Source organism: Cetorhinus maximus, chromosome 15 (genome assembly GCF_964194155.1).
Source record: "Cetorhinus maximus chromosome 15, sCetMax3.hap1.1, whole genome shotgun sequence".
NCBI classification, from domain to species: domain Eukaryota; kingdom Metazoa; phylum Chordata; class Chondrichthyes; order Lamniformes; family Cetorhinidae; genus Cetorhinus; species Cetorhinus maximus.
The window spans coordinates 23,506,100-23,526,265 of NC_135893.1; the positions used below are offsets into that span (position 1 = coordinate 23,506,100).

The 20,166-nt window shown below is 41.7% G+C and overlaps 1 protein-coding gene across 5 annotated transcripts in view; it reads left to right on the top strand.

The window, feature by feature from the left end:
- Positions 1 to 19,652, top strand: part of spen (spen family transcriptional repressor) — an 88,359-nt gene extending 68,707 nt beyond the window's left edge. For 4 of the 5 annotated variants that reach the window (XM_078558105.1, XM_078558108.1, XM_078558107.1 and 1 more), the window contains 5 exons: positions 1,734 to 10,376; positions 14,779 to 15,204; positions 15,812 to 16,006; positions 16,166 to 16,324; positions 17,154 to 19,652. In XM_078558105.1, coding sequence (XP_078414231.1) covers positions 1,734 to 10,376; positions 14,779 to 15,204; positions 15,812 to 16,006; positions 16,166 to 16,324; positions 17,154 to 17,285 — 9,555 coding nt within the window. In that variant the 3' untranslated portion in view covers positions 17,286 to 19,652. Of the gene's footprint in view, positions 1 to 1,729; positions 10,377 to 14,778; positions 15,205 to 15,811; positions 16,007 to 16,165; positions 16,325 to 17,153 lie in introns of all 5 variants that reach the window. The other variant, XM_078558106.1, reaches the window with a different exon arrangement.
- Positions 19,653 to 20,166: the final 514 nt, after the last annotated feature.

A 20,166-nucleotide genomic window follows, 5' to 3' on the forward strand; every position in this document is an offset into this window, starting at 1 on the left:
ATTAGTGAACCAGATGGGTTTTTACAATAATTGATAATGGTTTTGTGGTCATCGTTAGACTTTTAATTCCAGATTTTTATTGAATTCAGATTCCACCATCTGCGGGATTCGAACCTGGTTCCCCAAAACATTACCCTGGATCTCTGGATTACTAATCCAGTGACAATACCACTACGCCATCACCTCCCCCATCTTAAGCCACAATAGTGTAAAATTAGTTTAGTCTCAACAATTAATTAAAAATTGCTCATATTATAAGTTTAAATAATAAATTTCAAAGCGACCAGTTTGATTTGTAGATAAATCATTCCTTTCCTCAGTTAGCAAGGACTGATTGAGACTCCTTGCATCAATGGAAGTTCTGTGGAGCATTACTTGATCGCCTAGCTTAGATGTTGACTGCTTACGAGATGGTTAGCGGGACATGGACTGTCATGGAATTGGTTTATTCAAGAGTTGTACTGATCAGGTATTTGTCATTACGTTATAGCTTTCTTAATTGGTTCTGGGGAAACCTCGTGCTTGTCATGCATGCAAAATATTTTGATGTAGCTAGGTCTCCTTACCCTGTGTCAAAAAAAGCACCAGAAGGTCAGCATTGAAACACTTCACTTTTTCCCAGCTAAAAAGATTTGTTCTTTTGCTCCTTGAGCCACATAGATTAGATTAGAGGTAATAGTTTGCAAGTTCATTCTGTTTTCAGAGCCAGTGAGTCTTTGTTTTCTTCCATTTCAGATTTTTTTTTCTGGAATGGGGAATCTACCATCCTCAAGAGCAAATATCACTGAAGCACTGCTGTCCTTTTAAAAATGTTAGGAAAAAAACCAAATCAAATTGATGCCAGTTTACAACTTTAGATACGAACAGTAGTCTTTTCAAATTATACGAAAACAGCTACCAGCTCTCCAGGTAGCTATAGAGAGAGCTATAAGAGCAAGCAAAACAAACTTCAGGGGGGTGAGGTAGAAAATTGTAATTTTAACTGTCAGCCCAAGTCATCTTCAAACTGGGCTATTGTTATTTGGTATGTCTATCAGCAGTAACCCATTACACGTATTGCCTACATCATAAAAAACACACATTGGGAGAGTATATCAACATCAACCTCTGCCAAAAGTTTTAAATAAATTGTGAAATACACTAACTCATTCACCATTGTTGATTAGCATAATTGGGATGTAAAATGTTTATTGCGGAACATATCACTTCTGCCTGCCACATTTACCTTGAGTTCTCAAACTAACCACCCAAAAGAGCAACTGAACTGTGTATCTCGTTATTCAAGACAAAATTGAGAAACAGGAAAAACAGAAGAAAGACAGGTTACAAGCAATCTTGTATCTTGAGTCATCAATCACAATAAACATAGCCGTTTCTCTGATTCACCTGTGCAAAGCAGCTGACTCAGTTTTATATAGGGAAAATTCAAAATAATTGTGATTCTTCCAAAGGATTCTATTTAGCAGTGCGTTTTGATGACACTCAGAAAGATGTCAATTCCCAGAACCAGTCAAGCCACGTTTGACTCCTGGATCAAATCTGGAATCTTTGATTTCACGCTAAGCCCAGGGAGTGGAACTCCCCACTGAGCTATCATAGAAAGTTATGAATTTCCTTCCCACATTCAATTCCCTCTTTCTCTTGCAGACACAAAATTAATTTTGTACAGCCATTGATTTCTTGAAAAGATATTGACATTTCAATTAATGTATATTTCTTTCATTAACAGGGAGGATCGGAGGGGATCATATCACGAGTACACTGCAGATCGTGCTTACTTTGATGCGGTTAGAGGACCAGCTGCTGTATTTCCTGAAGACCCTCGTAGGGACTACCGTGCAAGAAGTAGAGATTTTTATGCTGAGTGGGATCCTTACCAAGGTGATTATTATGATCCTCGGTATTATGAAGATCCACGGGAATATAGAGACTATAGAGATCCGTATGAACAGGACATAAGGGAGTACAGTTACAGACAGCGAGAAAGGGAAAGAGAAAGAGAGCGTTATGAATCTGATAGAGAACGAGATCATGAAAGGCGAACTTGTGAACGAAGCCAAAGCCCAACGCATTCAAGAAGAGCTCAGAGTTGCAGTGCATCGCCAGCACAGTCTGAGAGGCATCAGAGTGACAGCATGGACTCTGAACGCAGGATATACAGTCGGTCCTCAGACCGTAGTGGTAGCTGCAGCTCACTGTCACCTCCACGATACGATAAAGCTGATAAACCAGACAAAATCCGACCAGACCGTTATGACAAAAATGAAAAGGAGAAAGATCGGCTGTTTGAACCTGAAAGAGCTGACAAACGGACCCAACGAAAAGACAAGACAGAAAAACTGGAAAGAACAAAAAAATTTGAAAAATCTGAAGTAGAGAAACTGGATAAGAAAGACAAAATTGAGAAGCTGAAAATAAGGAAGGTGAAACCTCCATCTCCAAGTTCCCTGTCTTCTGAAACAGACCATGAAGTAGATAGGGATCTAAGCACTGATGGACTAAAGAGTAAAATGAAACAAGGGAAAGAAAAAGCAGAAAAAGAAGGAACTTCAAAAAATCGTTTGGATTTAATTCCTTGCGTGGTATTAACTCGTGTAAAGGAGAGAGAGGCAAAAGTGATCGAGCCCTTGGTTGTAGAGAAAGCAAGAGGAAAGCCAGAGAATGACACTGTCAAATCTCCGTCTGCAGAACAGAATAAAGTACAGTTAACTAGACTCGACCAGACAAAAACAGAGCTATTAAAATTGGAACCTATCAGGCCAAAAATGCCAAAAGAGAAACCACTTGCCAGCCAAATAGAAGTTGTGGATAAGGAAGTGAAAATCAAGCATAAAAAGAACCTCAAACCAGAACCATGCCCTGAAGCACCAAATGCAATGGATATCGACAAACTGGAGGCTAGGAAGAGGCGTTTTGCAGATCCAACTTTAAGAACAGACAGGCAGAAGTTAGAGGTTAAGCGAGGCAGTCAAGAGGAAGAGGAACTGCGTCTAGGTCTAAGAAAGCAACCTGAGCTGGCTGCGTGGAGAGAATTGCCTACAGTGGGTAAAGAAGGAGATTTGGACCGAAGGCCTGTGCGGAAAGAATTACTCAAAAGGGAGCACAGAAAAGTCAAGCAAGAAAAACTAATTTCAGCATTCAGCCCCAGAGAAGGACAGGAGTCTGCCAGTGTTTCTGTAGGGATTGGCTTGCGGCCCAGCATAGAAGCACAGTCCAGATTAAGTGAGGCATCTGAAGAACCAGTGGAAATTCTAGAAATTGGATTGAAAAAACTGAATACAGCAAAGCCTCCGAATAAGGGGGTTGTGCCGCCATTGCCCCCACACCTTGACGAGATGCCAGGGGAAGGAGAGATTAAAAGAGAGGAACGGAAGAGAAAGTATAGTGGTACCTCTGAGGACACAAATGATCACAGGTCCACCCATGAAAAATTACAGACCATTGATGCAGATGAAAAAGTTGGGATTGATATTGATTACACTCAAAGTTATAGGAAACAGATGGAACAGAACCGCAGGCTTAAACAGCAACAGGAAATGGAGATGGCAAAATCAGAAAAATATAACAGCCCCAGGAAAGAAAATGCAGATGAATTTGAGAGAAGAAGTTTGGTCCATGAAGTAGGGAAGCCACCTCAAGATGTCACGGATGACTCTCCTCCAGTTAAACGGAGAAAAACTGATCAATTTGACTTTGAGATTAGCATGAAACGAGAAAGAAATTACAGGAGTTCTCGCCAGCTGAGTGAAGATTCCGAGAAAACTGTCCTTTCCCCTGGTTTTCGACATATTCTGTCATATCAGGATGAGGATGATAATAATGACTCCCCACATCAGACATTGCTACCAAAAGAACCTAAAGATTCTCCAAAACTAGACTCCACCTTTCAGGTTCCTGTTAGAGAAGAGCCTTTAAAATGCAATGCTTCTGAGTCAAATAAGCGAGAACAAATACTGGACTTGGCGAGATTTAAAATAACGTCTCAGAGCTCAGAAGAAGAGACACCTCGTTGGGAAACGCGTCTAAAACTAGATGCAAGTAGGCCTGATGTTTGCTTTCCCAGTAGCATTATAAAGCGAGATGGCATTCGCAAGCGTTCTGTGCGTGAGCTGGAACCGGGTGAGGTACCATCTGATTCGGATGAGGATAATGAACACAAATCTCATTCACCTAAAGCTTCAACATCTTTTGAAAGTTCTAGATTACCTTTATTCCTACGAAATAGGGAAGATAGGCTATCAGATTTAAAGCTGTCTAGCTCGCTAGAAAGGAATAAATTCTACTCATTTGCACTTGACAAGACAATTACCCCTGACACCAAGGCTTTGCTTGAAAGGGCAAAGTCTCTTTCTTCGTCCCGAGAAGAAAATTGGTCATTCCTAGATCGGGATTCTAGGTTTGCCAGCTTTAGGAAAGACAAAGATAAGGAAAAGGTTGAATCAGCACCAAGGCCAATCCCTTCTTGGTACATGAAGAAGAAAAAAATTAGAACAGATTCTGAAGGCAAAATAGATGAAAAGAAAGAAGACCATAAAGAAGATGAACAGGAGAGACAGGAACTATTTGCTTCCCGTTTCTTGCATAGCTCAATTTTTGAACAGGACTCAAAGCGCCTACAGCACCTTGAAAGGAAGGAAGATGACCTGGATGTAATTTCTGGTAGATTATTTGGAAGGCAGGGATCTGTAGATGGTTCCAGTAATACCCTAGATTTCATACAGGAACCTGTGGTCTTGTTTCACAGTCGGTTCATTGAGTTGACACGAATGCAACAGAAGGAAAAGGAAAAGGATCAGAAACCAAAGGAACTTGAGCGACGAGAAATTGAGAAAGAAGTTCAACCTAAAACACCAGAGCCTGTATCCGAATTGAAAGAATCAGATTTGAAGAATACATTGCCTCTTTTGAGGACTATAGTCCCACCACCACCACCACCACCTATTACAAATTTCCAAGCAGTGCTTCCTGAACAGCAAGAAACAGTTCAGAATAAAACAGCAAATGATGCATTGGTGGTAGAAAGTGTCATTTCCAGCTCAGGGGAGAATCGTACAGAATCTGCCCCTGTGGCTGATGCACCAAAATCTGTTATTGTTAATGTGAGCCCCTGTGAAGAAATGGAACCTATTGTAAACAAGCAGTTAGATGCAAATGTTACTTCAGATCTAGTGGCTACTGAGCAGGAATCAATGGCTAGAGAACATCCCTCTTATTTGGATACCAAACCACCAACTCCAGGGGGAGCTGATCTACAAGAAATTTGCACAAATGCAGAACCTGAAGTATTAGAGATCAGTGCAGACTCCTCCAAACCTATTCCAAAAGAGGTGGTACCAGAGGAGCACAAAGATGAAAAGAGTCCTCCTATTAGTGCTGAACTGGATATCAACCAGAAAGAAGAGCATTCAGAGATCCATCCACAGATTTCTGACAATGAAATAGATACTGAACCTTCTGTAGTTTTGAAAGAGAAAAGGACTTCCAAAAGTAAAAGAACAAAGACTCCACTTCAAGCCATCACAACCATTATTGAAAAGCCAGTCACAAGAAAAAGTGAGAGGATAGACCGTGAAAAGCTTAAACGGTCGTCATCACCTCGTGGTGACGCTCAGAAACTTCAGGAACAGAAATTAGACGTAGAAAAAGTCTCCAAAAACACAGCAAAGTCTCCAAGTTCTGCCCCTGAGTCAGAAACTTCTGAGCCAAGTCTTCCTTTAGGTAGAACAAGACGCAGAAATGTGCGGTCAGTTTATGCTACCGTTGATGATGGCCCATCCCTAATAAAAGACTCAACAGATACGTTGCGTTCAACCAGAAAAAGGGCCGAAAAAGAAATTCAGGAATCGCCAAATGTACAAACTCCACCACGACGGGGAAGACCTCCAAAATCCCGTCGTAGACCTGGTGAAGAGGTACCATGCTTTAAACCTGATCAGGTGAAACAAGAGGTTGAGGAAACAGAAACTAAAGACGGCACTGAAAGCACAAAACCTGTTGAAGGATGGAAATCACCTCGATCACAGAAAGCTGCACCGAGTCATTCATCAGCTGCTCCAAGCAGCCACATAGGAAAAAAAGGAGTAAAAACAGAACCAAGAACAACTGAGGTTTGTGCTGAACGTACAGATGATGTTGCAGAGCCCTTAGTTGAGCAAAGTTCAACAAGTGAGAATATCATCAAAACCTTGCCTGAGGGAAATGAGATAGTAAATGACCAAAAACCTGACAAAAATGATGGTACGTTAGAGAAGTGTCCTTCAACTAACAGTCCAGGTGAGATGGTAGAGAAAAGACCTTTAGAGAAAGGATCAAAGTCAAAGTGTGGCAGAGGGAGGAATGCAAAGGCTAGTGAAGAAAAAATGTGTCTACGAAATTTGGAAATAAGACTTAGCTCTGAAGAAGTAAAAGGTGTTCTTCAGTCAAATGATGGAGAGGTGACTGGGACAACAAAGAAAGACCCACTGAAAAATGAAAGTCAGTCACCCAAGCTCATTAAAGAAGAAGCAGGAGATCCATTTTCAGAACCTCCCAAATCACCAGAAAAAGAAATAGCAAAACTTGAGTGTTCGCCAGAAGCTGTACAACGTGCTAAGCAGATAGAACTTGAAAGAGCAGTGGAGAACATTGCTAAATTAACAGAAATCCCAACAGTGCATCCTTACAAAGAGACTACAGATGAGCCAGAGGTTAGGCCAGAGGAGGAAGTTGAAAAGCCTGCCCATCAGGCTAGTGAAACTGAGCTTGCAGCAGCCATTGACTCCATTATTGCAGATGAATCAGCAGAACCAGATAGCTTCCCATCAGCTCCAAGATACCCTGCTGAACAAACTGAGGCAGGTATCTCTGAAGATCAAATAGTCCTTCCTACACCCCCAGACACTTTGCAGCCCGAAACTGATCAGGCAATTGTGAATATCTTGGAGCCCACTACAGATGTTGGTGCCTCAGGCCGCGTGCTGGCAAAGACTCCATCCTCAAACCGCTTGGTATCAAAGATCCCAGCTTCGGGTCGTTCGGTTTCTAAAGCCCCAGTTTCGGGCCGCTCAATTTCTAAATCTCCTGCTTCAGCAGAGAGTATGGTTACAGAAGGTCCCTCTTCAGTAGAAAGCATGGTTTCTGAAGTTGCCTCCTCAGCAGACAACATGACTTCTAAAGCTCCTACCTCAGCAAACAATGTAGTTTCTGAAACTTCGACACCAGTAGTTTCCACTTCAACAGACAGTGTGATATCTAAAGTTCCAGTCCCATTGGAGAGCATGATTTCTAAAGTTCCTGTCTCAATGGAAAGTGTGATATCTAAAGCCCCTGTGTCCATTGAGAGTGTGATATCTAAAGCTCCTGTCTCGGTGGAGAGTGTGATATCTAAAGCTCCTGTCTCAGCTGAGAGTGTGATTTCTAAAGTTCCAATCCCAACAGAGAGCATAGTCTCTGAAACTCCCATCTCAACAGACGGCGATGTTTCCCCAGCTCTGTCCTCAGACAGTTTGGTTTCTAAAGCTCTAGCTGTGGACAGTCAGTCAGCAGTTTCAATCAGTTCAGTTTCCAGGTCTGCTTTATTGACTACAGTGGCTGAGGCGAAGGATGCTGATGTGTGTCTTCAACAGCCTGGAAATATCTCCCAGAAAACCGAGAGCCTTCCATTGCCAGAACCTGCTGAAGTCCCGCGGACCCCAGGTCGTAGAGGCCGTTCAAAACCTAGAATTACAAGGCGTAATAGGCGAGGGAGCACTAGCAGAAGGGGGGAACTAGCAGATGGCAACAGCTCTGAGCCTGAACCAGTGCCTGTTTCTACTGACCTAAAACAAAACAGTGTTACAGCAGAAACCATTTTAGAAAAATGTACAAAAAAATCAGTGGTGGAACCTCTTTGTGTTTCCAAGAGTGATACAGACAACTTGACTATATTAGAAGAGGGTAAACCAGGTGGCATGAAAACCTCTGAATCAGATAAGGATTCAACAACTGAAGCTATTTCACCACAGGATTCACTGCATTCTTCAGCATGTAATGAAGATAATAAAAGTCCTCCATATTTTAAACTAAAGCAACACTCGGGTGAGTACCCACCTGAAGCTCAACCAAAACAAAGCATGTCAAGAGTAGCTATTAATACTTTCCCTACCACCACTACTGCAAAAATTTCAGTAGCTCCTGCACCTGTCTTGGGAAGTACACATATTAGTCCTGGGGCTGTGCCAGATTGGATGTCAAGGCATGAGGCATCTCGTGCTTGTTCCACACCCCCTCCTGCTGCTCCTCCCCCAGATACCAAAGCTTCTGACCTTGACACCAACTCCAGTACATTGAGGAAAATTCTCATGGAGCCAAAATATGTGTCAGCTACAGCTGTTCCTACCACATTTGTTACTACAGCTATAAATGAACCACTGACTTCAGTTCGGACAGAAGAAGTCTTCCCTTCAGGTGAAGTTAACAAACTCGTCTTGGATGAGAAGCCTGCAGTTCCACCTAGCAGTACTGGAGGGCAACAAATGGCAGAGATGCCAATGTTTAATGAGAAAGAAAAACATGTAAGTTCTTTGATCTTGCCCAAAGTCACTTCTGTCATAAGCAGAATGCCACCAAGTTCAGACCAAGAGGAAATTACAAAAGTGACAGCAAACAGCCGAGGCCCTGCCAACCTACCATCTCAATCACCTAGTCTCCCAACTGTGTCACTGACCAAACAGAAATATAGATCAAACTTGACTGAAAATAGCAGGTACAAGCTTGGGACAGTGGCATTCATTGGAGATGAGTCTCGGCCGGTGGATAATATCACATTAAACCAGGGATCAAGTCCACGTCTGAGAGTAAATACCTCTGAAGGGGTTGTGGTATTGAGTTACTCAGGCCAGAAAACGGAAGGTCCGCAAAGAATAACTGCTCCAATCAGCCAGATTCCACCTGCCAGTGCAGTAGATATAGAATTTCAACAATCTGTGTCCAAGTCACAAGCCAAACCGGAGCCAGTTTCACAATCGCAACCTGTGACAAAGGGTTCACAAACTCCATCAGGTTACAGCAATGTGATTGGAACTCATTCCTCAAGCATACTTGCAGGACATGGTGGTTCTCAGCCTTACAACACATCACCTGTGATTTCAAGCATTAAACAGGAACATCAAATCCTTGAAAAATCTGAATCTGCTATCCATTCTGGTACACTAGCTGCCTCTCAGCCAGGAGCAGTTAAGATTGTCTACAATCTTCTGCCGAACATAGTATCTACTAATAAAAAAAGTGGCGAGCCTGTCGTTCCCAAAATTGAAGCTGTTAAAGTAACACAGCAGTCAACCCTTAGCCCAGGAATCAGCCCTCACCATGCTGCTATGCCAAGTAAGATGCAATCAGACACTAACCACATCAGTTCGGGGCGTGGTACCCCAACAGAGCGAGGTTTGCCTTTGCCAGTTTCCATTAAACAGGAACCCCATTCTCCACGCACATCCGTTCATTCCCCTTCCCCATTTCCCAAAGTATGCCAGCCAAGTAGCACCTCAACTGCTTCCCAGTCAATGAATGCTAACATGGTTTTGAATGCTGGTCTCACTATGACACAGTTTGTGCCCAATGTCCATTTGCCAGAGCAGTCAGTAATTATGCCTCCTCACAGTGTGACGCAGACTCAGGTGGTCTCCTTAGGGCATCTTTCTCAGGGTGAAGTAAGAATGAATGCTCCTTCAGTACCGGGTATTCCATATGGCATAAGGCCCGATACTCACCATCCCTCCCCTAGAGCTGTGCTGCAACCTCAGATGGAACTTCGTTCACAGCGATCAAACACACCGCAGTCAACGGTTATCAGAGACTTGTGTATGCCTCAGATATCCAATCAGCATCAACCTGATGATGAATTACTCCATTATCATGGACTTCGAAGAGGATCTGGTCCCTTACAGCCTGATGTCCTTGTGATGCAGCCAGACTACAGAATCCACCCTGGAGGTTTGCGACTGGACCAATACAACGTGCCCCAGGAGATGCTGCTGCGTGACGTTCGGATGATGTACCCACCTATGACAGCTGTAGGTGATGTCCACAATGAGGCCAGACAAGCCAGGACCCCTGACGGATCTGTTAAAACTCCTCCTGCTAGTAAAACCCCTCAGCCTGCAAAAGAAGCCCCTAAAACATCCGAAGTGAAAATGGCAAAATCACCTCATAGTGAAGCCCGACTGATCAATGTCCCCCCTGGAATGCCCATGTCTCAGTCTGTAATGGTCTCCCATGGTGTTCAACTCGTACACCAAGTCCCTAGTTCCTTCCATGACTATCCACGTGTATATCAAGAACTACGGAACTTCCACCCTTCTCACCTTGGTCATCCACAGTTTGGAGGAATAAATCTACCATCACGCAGCATGACTCCTCAGGTAAATCCAGCAATTTTTTTTCCTTTCATCTTTCTTCCATGAAACATTTTTGTTTTAAAGGTATTCTTATTTGTGATAACTTTGCTGGGGAGAGAAGTGAATGACAGAATGTAATGTAACTTCTGAAATAAGTCCTTAATGAATAACAGTTGTGCTTAAGATGTCTACATTCATCAGTTCTCCTGGTGCTCATTATTCCCCGTTGACAAAGTCATGAGATCAGCCAACTTTTGGGATTCAGCCACTACCATTCTTGTTGGTTTTTAAGATGTGCGAGTTCCCGTAGCTAGTTTACTTCAACAGAATTTTAGAATTGTAAAACATAGAAGGAGGCCATTTGGTTCATTGTGCCTGTGTCAGTTCTTTGAAAGAGCAGTCCAATTAGTCCCAGCCCTCTGATTTTCCCCATAGCACTGCAATTTCTCCCCTTTGAGTATTTATCTAATTTCCTTCTGAATATGCTTCCATTACCTTTTTCAGGCAGGTACATTCCGATCATCATAACTCACTAATTAAAAAAATGTTTCCTCATTTCACTTCTGGCTCTTTTGCACATTACGCGTTTGTCCCCTGGTTGCCAACACTTCTGCCAGTAGAAAATTTGTTTACTCTATCGAGCCCCTTCACGACTTTGAACGTCTATTAAATATTCTCATAACCTTCTCTGCTCTAAGGAGTAAAATCCCAGCTTCTTTAGCCATTCCGCGTAATTGAAGTCCCTCATCCATAGTATCATTCTAGTAAATTCTCTGCATCCTCTCAGAAGCCTTAGTTCGATGCCCAGAATTGGATGTAATACTCCGGCTGGGACCTACCAATAATTTAAAATGATTTAGCACAACTTCATTGTTTTTGCACTTCCTACTCGTACACTGTCACCCCTGGAGCCCCTTGCCCCGGATCTATACTTGGCCGCTCTTATTTCTAGTCTGCTCCTTGGCGACTCTTCCAAAAACACAATATATGTAGAACATACTACATATATTGTGACATCCAGATGTACCTCAACACCAGTTCTACCTCAACACTACCTCTCCCAACCTCACTACTGCCTCTAATTTATCATGCTATTTGTCTGATATCCAGTATTGGATGAGCAGAAATTCCTCCAACTAGATAATGGGAAGACTGAAACCATTGTCTTAAGCCCCCGACACCGATTCCACCCATTTCCCAAGCCACTGTTTGAGGTTGAGTCAGATTGTTAGCAATCCATTTGACCCTGAGTTGAACTTACATACTCAATCTATCGCCAAGACTGTCCATCTCCACCTTGTCTGTCTCTGCATCTGCCTCAGCTCATCTGCTACTGAAATTTGTAGAATCATAGATTGGATACAGCATAGGAGGAGGCTATTTGGCCTGTCGTGTCCATGCTGCTTTTCTCAAGAGCAAATCAGCTAGCCCACACCCTTCCCCTTTCTTCGTAGCCCCGCAATTGTTTTTAGGTAATTACCCAATTACCTTTTGAAAGCCGTGATTCCGCCTCTAGCACACTCTCACGTAGTGCATTCCAGAACCTAACCACACGCTGCATGAATAGGTTTTTCCTCATGTCACCGTTAGTGCTTTTGCTATTCACCTTAAGTCACTATCCCTGGTTCTTGACTTTTCAGCCAACAGAAACAGTTTCTACCTATCTACTCTGTACAGGCACCTCTTTCAAATCACCTCTCAATGATCTCTTCTCTAAGGAGAACAACCCCAGCTTCTCCAGTCTATCCACGTAACTGAAGTGCCTCATTCCTGAAACCATTCTGCTAAATTTTTTCTGCACACTTTCTAATATCTTCACTTCCTTCCTAAAGTGCAGTGCCATTTTCATAGCTAACCTAAACCATATACTATTATCACTGTTCCCTACATGTTCCCCTACTGATATGTTTTCCACTTGACAAAGCTCATTCTCCAGAACCAGTTCCAGCATTGCCTCATCTGTCTTTGGATCAGAATTGTACTGGTAGAAAATTCTTCTGAATATACTTCGGAAACTCCTCCCCCTCTCTGCCCTTTATACTATACTATCCAGCCTGAAAAGAAAAGACTTGCATCTAAATAGCACTTTTCACAACCGCTGGACGTCTCAAAGTGCTTTACAGCCAATGACATACTCTTCAAGTGTAGCCACTGTTGTAATGTTGGAAGTATAGAAGCCAATTTCCACACGGCAGCATCCCCAAACAGCATTGAGATAATGATCAGATAATCTGTTTTATTGATGTTGATTGAGGGATAAATATTGATCAAGACACTGGGGGAATGGCTCCTGGCATTCTTAGAATAGAATCTTGGCATCTTTTGCATTCCCTTGATAGGGTGGTATGGGGTTTTGGTTTAATGTCTCATCAAAAAGGTGGCACCTTTGGCAGTCTAGCACTCGCTCAGTAGTGCACTGAATTGTGAGCCTGGAGTAGGTGCTCAAGTCTCAGAGGTGGAACTTGAAACCATGACCTTCTGGCTGAGTCAAGAGCAACCAGTAAGCCAAAGCTGGCACTTTAGTGTTGGCAACACTGTAAATCCCTTTTAAGTAATGTCACATTGTAAGGAAATCGAGCATTTTGTGGTTACTCACCACTAGAGTTTTGTTGATGTAAGTTATTGATTTGACGATGGCTTTGATGACTAAAATTGTTTCAATTTACGTTTTTCCCTTATCTTTAAAATCTCTGCCGCTGCCAGGCATTTTTGGCTGATACTGTGAAGATCCTGTTTTGAATTCTGTCCCTGAACACCTATGCAAAAAACATTGGAATTTGTCATATTCTGGCATTGTGTCAAAGTGACATGATTGTGGACAGTTTTGCTCTTGAGTTAAATGACAAAATAGAGCATCTTGCTCATTCATTGAATCTGCAGTTGCCCTTGGGTAGGGCTGTCAGTTCACCTAGGGTAGGGAGGGAATGGAGCAGAGAGCTGAAATAATATTCCCATCAAAGTTTGACATTGTCTTGTCAGATGATCTGCCTCCCCCTTCCCCCACCACTTTCAGACATAGCTTCCCCCTTCCACTTGTTGGTGGTAGTAAAAATTTTGCTTTCCCTATAGGACTAGCTATTTTTAAAGAAATTGGCTTAGAATTAACTGATTTTTCAAGTTTTTGAATGATTGAATATTGTCATCATTTTGAGCATGCTTATCGATACACTTACTTACTGGAGTACCTTATTGTTTTTGCTCCAATTAGAAGTTCGTACCTGTATTTTTGCCTGCTTTGCTGCAGAACCTTTTTTCATCAAAGGGTGCCTCCCATATACTTGGAATTGACCTTTGGAACTGGGTCCACACTCCCATTTTGACATGAAGCAAGACACCCCAAGCTGGAGGACTTAAACAAACATTAGCCCTCAGGCCTTCCTTGGACAAATCCTATTGCATACATATATCCCTGTAAGCAACTGAGAAAATTAGAACTTCCTCATTTCCCACCTGTTCTTCCTACTTTTTATGCTGTTTTTACTTTTTCTTTCTACTTTTTACTTGTGCCGTTCCTCTCCCCTTGAAGATACACACAACTAATTTTTGTCACTTGTACATAACTCATTGCCCTATCTCCCTCATGTGTGTCAAGCTGCACCCACAGGATTCTTGTGGTGAGGGTCTAGGTATTTGTTATTTTATCTATGCTGATTTTCTTTTTAAGATTGACTGAAGCATTGTCAATCTGCTTCCATTGAAGCTTTACCCTCAACAAAACCAAAATCTGTCTTCAAGAATTAAGATTTAAAATAATTAAAATTACTAACCCCTTGTGACCCTTGCAAAGGCTGAGATGCAACACTTTCTCTTGGCATGGGGCTTTTATATTCCAGCTTATAGATAGATATGTAAGAGCTATTGTGCAGGAAGGCTTTTCAAAACCTAGTTGATGCCGCCATCTACATTTCTTTCTTCCAAAATTTCCCCTGCCACATCCCCACCAAACCATGTCATCACTTGAAATGACATGTTGGGAGGTAGTGGAAATGTTTTCCTCCATAACAGAATACCATTAGATCAGACTAGGTTACTGCAAGTTTACGTCAGTCTGTCCTGAAGGAATTTTGTTTAAGGAATTATCAGTTAAGGATCTCATTCTAGTTTTTCCACATAATGTATGAAATTATTACCATGTTCCTGTCAAAGGCTTCAACTCAAATGCTGTGAAAGATCTGTGGTATAGAAGCTACATCTTGATATAGTGCACTCAAAACAATGAAGTCTGAAAAGACAAATCCCAGATGATTGAGGAATTAAGGAAATTCTCTTTAGTTTTGTTGAGAGCATATTTCAGATTGATTTGGAGGTCCTAGTCATAGACTCAGTCTTAATGTATATATAAAACTTGGCGTTGGGAGGGGGGGGTGGGTTTGCATACAGGAAAGTTTCCAATGCTATGTTTATAAAACTGTCTATTATTTAATAGGGTATTGCAGAAGGGGAACATGTACACCCTGGCCAGAGAAGTAAAACTCCACAAATATCCCAGGATACCAAGGGATCTGCAGCTCCTGAGCATCCTCATCATGTATCTATCACTAGACTACCAGGGCAGATGGAACTGCACTCACCTCATCTGCAGCATCTACAGAGGGAGAGGGTACAACCAGAAGCTAATCCAACTTCTTATCCTTCTCCAACTGGAGTGTCTATGCCAATCAAACATGAACTATCCTCACCACACCAGCCCCCAACTCCAAAACAACCATCTTTTATCTCCACACAATCCTCAACACCAGGAGCAGCCCCACCACCTGTGATGTCCAGGCCAGATCCTCAAACCACTGGAAAGCAGGAACCACAGCCACCGTCAGGTTCACAGAGACCTGTGGACATGGTGCAACTTCTAACAGTAAGCATGAATTCCATTGCGTAGTTAAAAAGACTAGCTTTGATTTATCAATGTAAAAGAATTTTAAATTATATCAACCCAAGGTTTGCAAATCATTTGTAAAATGTTAAGTTTGAATATAGAGTAAAGTGGCATCAATCTGTTTCCCCCTTGGTCATAACTGTTCCCTTTTCTACATTTATCGCTCGGCTTTATTTTATGATCCTTTTGCTTCTCATCTGCTCCAATTGGTTTCATACTTTCATCTAGTCATTTTTTTTCATTTGGTATGTTTTCTAAAACTTTTTTATTCCTCTAACTTGCGACTGAATTAGAGGAATAAACTACTTTTAAATGAAAACTTCCTTGAAACATTGAGGAATATTCTAATTAGGTGAGTAATCTACCATGTTTAGGTGAAAAAAAATCCCCTTAACTATTAGCTCTCATTTCAATGGTTTCTCCCACTTGCACTGGCTGTATAAATGCCCTTCATATTCATGGGTTTTCATATCGGTTCAGGGAAGATGTCACATCTTTAGAGGGTCTGCATGGATAGCACTTGAAATGCTGCAGGATTAAAGGACTGTTAAGTGTGATTTACACTTTAAAATGTTTATCCTTTTAGAAGTACCCAATTGTATGGCAGGGGCTGCTAGCTCTGAAGAATGACACAGCCGCAGTGCAGCTACATTTTGTGTCTGGCAACAATGTGCTTGCCCATCGGTCACTTCCAGCACCTGAGGGCGGGCCTCCTCTCAGAATTGCTCAGCGCATGCGGTTGGAGGCAACGCAGCTGGAAGGTGTAGCACGCAGAATGACGGTAAGTGACTTTACAAGTGGTGGACATGCTGAAGTGCAGTGAATGTTCTTTCTTTTTAACACAGTGTCGGTAACATCATGACTGTAATTTGGGCAGGTGCAGGGTAGGAAATAACGGTTGGAGTAAAGACTACTTGACAATTTTTTTTTTGTTTTCTAGGTGGAAACTGATTACTGCTTATTGTTGGCTTTACCATGTGGTCGTGATCAGGAAGATGTAGTGAGTCAAACAGAGTCATTGAAGGCTGGTTTTATTAGCTATCTACAACTCAAACAAGCTGCTGGAATCATCAATGTTCCAAATCCTGGCTCAAATCAGGTATATGATCAAACATAAATTTACTATTTGCATGATTTTTGTCCACTCCGGGGGCAGAACAGGAGATGAATGAATGTTGGGATGCAGATCGTATCATCCACCCAGGAGTGACTGATTATTGCCCTCTGACTTAGTCTTATATGCTGTATCAATGCTATCAATTTGAATTAGCTTTGCTGCAGCAACTGGAAATACCATAATGTCCCCAGCAAGCGAAGAGAGCTCTGGAATGCAGCCAAGCAGCATCACAGGAATGTAAACCTTTCCAGTGGGCTGTAGGAACCGGCTATTTCCATTTTGCAGTGGGATGCTGTAAACAGTAATGTGTGCTTCAGGCAGAGGCATTCCATAGCAGAAAGGCAGGTGACTCTTTCCTTCCTCGCTCTAGTCTCTCCCTTTCCTCACCAAAATTGAGTAGTTTTACTTTTTTTTCTGTTAACATATGCCATCTTTTCTTGACCAGTTTGAACTGCAGGCCTCTCTCCCCCATTGTATGATTTTCCCAGTTAACTGAATTTCAGAAGAGGAATCCGGTCAGTTAAGAAATTGTGGATACTGATGGATTCAAAGGGGAGGGTTTCATTTTTGAGATTTCTCGCATGAGTGCTTGAATAAGGCTGTTGTTTGCACCCCCTTAACTAATTAAGATAGAATCTTTGTTAGTAAGCCAGTGTTTGGCATTTCAAAATGAAACATAGTTTGAAATTTGTTGGGAATTATTTTGTTATGTTGAAATCTTTTGTGGTAGTTCTTATTCTATAGAAAACCTGCCAATGTTTTTATGTTTTGGAGGCTACACCCACTGATCTTGTGCCTTTTCTCTTTGCAGCCTGCTTATGTTCTTCAGATATTCCCACCCTGTGAATTCTCTGAAAGTCATTTGTCTCGTCTAGCCCCAGATTTGCTCGCCAGCATCTCCAACATCTCCCCTCATCTAATGATCGTCATTGCTTCAGTGTGAGCATTTGGTTTGCTCTCCTTTTTAATCTTGGACTCCGTTACACTGCCAACTGCCAATCTTCTTCCAAGCAGGGCCCGATTTGGACAATGGGCAGCTACGTGTTTACAATGTTTCCAGTCCTGGGCGAACTGGTGGGCTCCAGTGGCAGAGTGGAAACCCCTCTATGTAATCCTGCACTCTCGGCGATTCCTGTTTATGTGAATTGGGATTACCATTGCACTATATTAGTGACTTGGTGACTGTATGGCAGTAGATTGCTATGGATCTTATCATGGTAGCATCCTGAACCCCCTCTGATGGACTTGAAGGCAGGACCTCAGAATCCCTACCTGTTTCAGCAGGGCCAGAGTTGGGATGCTTTTCAACCCCACCATCAGTTGTAATGATCAACTTTTTCCTTTTGTAAATCTCCTTTCTTCAAAAAGGAATCAAATGGGCTGATTTACTGAGAGAAGAGGGATGAACAGTTTAAGCTGAAAAGGGAAATAAAGCTGGTGGGAAATGCTGAATCCTTGGAACCATGAATTCAAACTTTACTGAGATGAAAAAAAACATACAATTTTACCTGTGCCAAAATGCATTTTCAGAGAAATCTTATTTTCATATGCGGACTTTGTACTTTCATTCATTCTTAAGTGCGCTTCACTACTCCCTAACGCTGCCCTTCAAGATGTGAGAGTATTTTATGCTTGTCAGGACATCTGTTCAGTCTCATTAATTTATAAATTCTTTCCACAGTCCTTCCTTTGTTTTTTTTTAATCCTTTGTTGTTTGGAGCGATCCGAGTCTGATTTAAGCCAATGTGGTGAAAAATGGTCTCCAATACGCAGCAAAAACTGGTACTGAGTAAACAAGCCCCCCTACTCCTAATAGGACGGGGATGCAAGGGGACTGGTACTCCCAAGAAAACAGGGGCTGCGTTGTCTGAGCCAGCCATGAATGCTGTAACTACCTACCCAGCAGCAAGCAGTCTCCTTGTACTTTTTAATGGCGTTTGTACATAGTACTTTTGGAATTCTGTGCTTTGGTCTGATCTGATTAACTTGTGTAAAAAGAAAGGAAACCCCAAACCCCCCCAGACTTGAACCGTGTTACACAGTGCTGTAAATATTTGTAAAACTCAAAACAATTCTTTCATGGTAATGTTGAAGGCACTTATAATTTTGATACACAGAATAAAAATCTTAGCACATTATAGAACTTATGGCAGCATTCTCTCTGTACTGAGCATGTAAATAGCCTGCCAGCTGGCATTTAGTCCCTTGACAGCCAACATTTTCAGGTGGGCTGTAAAGATATAACTACCTTTTTGATGAGTAGATAATTGTTAAAATGTCTTACCGAATGTCTTGTCAACATCACTTGCTTTTCCTTGCATACTGCACACAACTGTGGTAACTGCATCTTCTGGAATTACGTTGTGACCGTAGATTCCTCTAAAATGATTTCAAGGAGTAGCTCTAGTAATGAATGTGTTAATTCTGACACCAAGAGTGTAAGGAATGATGTGCTTGTATAACTATATATAACTATACTGTTAATGCACTGGGAGCAACTAGAGAAAGTAGTACCATTTTGCTCAATCTAAGAAATGTGTATTTCTTTCCTGGTTTTAACTCCTTCCCTGTTGATCTGATTGGTTGTATAGGCAAGGAAACAGCTAATTCATCTCTTTTATATATGGTGATAGAGTGGAGACATCTCATTGGGGCTGCCCTGGTAGTCTGCTATCTTTATGATGTCAAGTTATCAACAACTGCACTAGTACATGTCTAACACGATTCCACAATTGAAATTGCAATTTAACGGAGTGAACTATTTTTTAAAAAATTGGTAGAGGTACCAATACCTCTATTGGTATAGAGGTCAATGTTTGAAAAACTTGAGGAGTAATTTGTGTTGTGCACGTGCTAGGAGAACACTAAGTCTTTAAACTATTTTACTAATTAAAAATTTGATGTGTGTTAGTCAAATGTTTAGTGTAGTAATCCTAAACCAGGAATGTGGGGGAACCAGGTTTTTCAAAACCAATGGTTGATTTGAACTTTTGAAGTCACCAAAACCTAAAATGGAACATCATCAGAATTTTATAATTTAGTTTAAATAATTCTCTGAATTAAGGTGCTTTATGCATTTCTATAATTCTGGTTTGTTATCATGTTTATAATTGTCATAAAAGCATTGTTTAAGCTTGAAAGGGTTCTAGTTATCAGAAAAGTTAAGCCTTTTAACCGTTCTAAATGTAAGGATTAGCTTTTCCTGGTATTCTTATTACTGGGCTGAACAATCACAGCTGCTTCAGAAACACTTGGTTATCTTTGTTCAGAAGAAATTGTGGATAAAAACCTGTTGTGCTTGCACCATTTACACAGTTGGTGTTTGGAGATGGATCTTATCTTTGCAAATCTGGTACAGCAGATCCTGTGCACATTACACTCCTATAACATCAGGACACTTTGTACTGTATATATCTTTGTTTACCAGGCAGTTACTAGGAGCAGCCATAAACAAGAGTGTTTTAAATTTATAAATGGATGTCGAGATCAGATCATGCAGTCCCTACAACAAGATAAAACCATGATCTGCGGCTGTGACCCTTAGCAGAGTCCATTAAAGTCTGTTTAAATTCTTGATGGGTACCATAAACAGGATATCAGTTAGCAAATAAAACCTACCTTGGATCAGATCAGTATACTTTGAAATCCAGACACAAGTTGGAGACAGGCTTCCCTGATAGATCAGTGGATTTTATTTGAGTAGCTGAGCCACACGGCCCAGTAAGGGATTCATGTTCAGTCTCTGGTCTGTGCTGAGTTGACCTCAAGTGGGACAGTGGTAGGGTCTATAGACTTGACTTCTGTACTTTTGTGTTTGGGAGAAG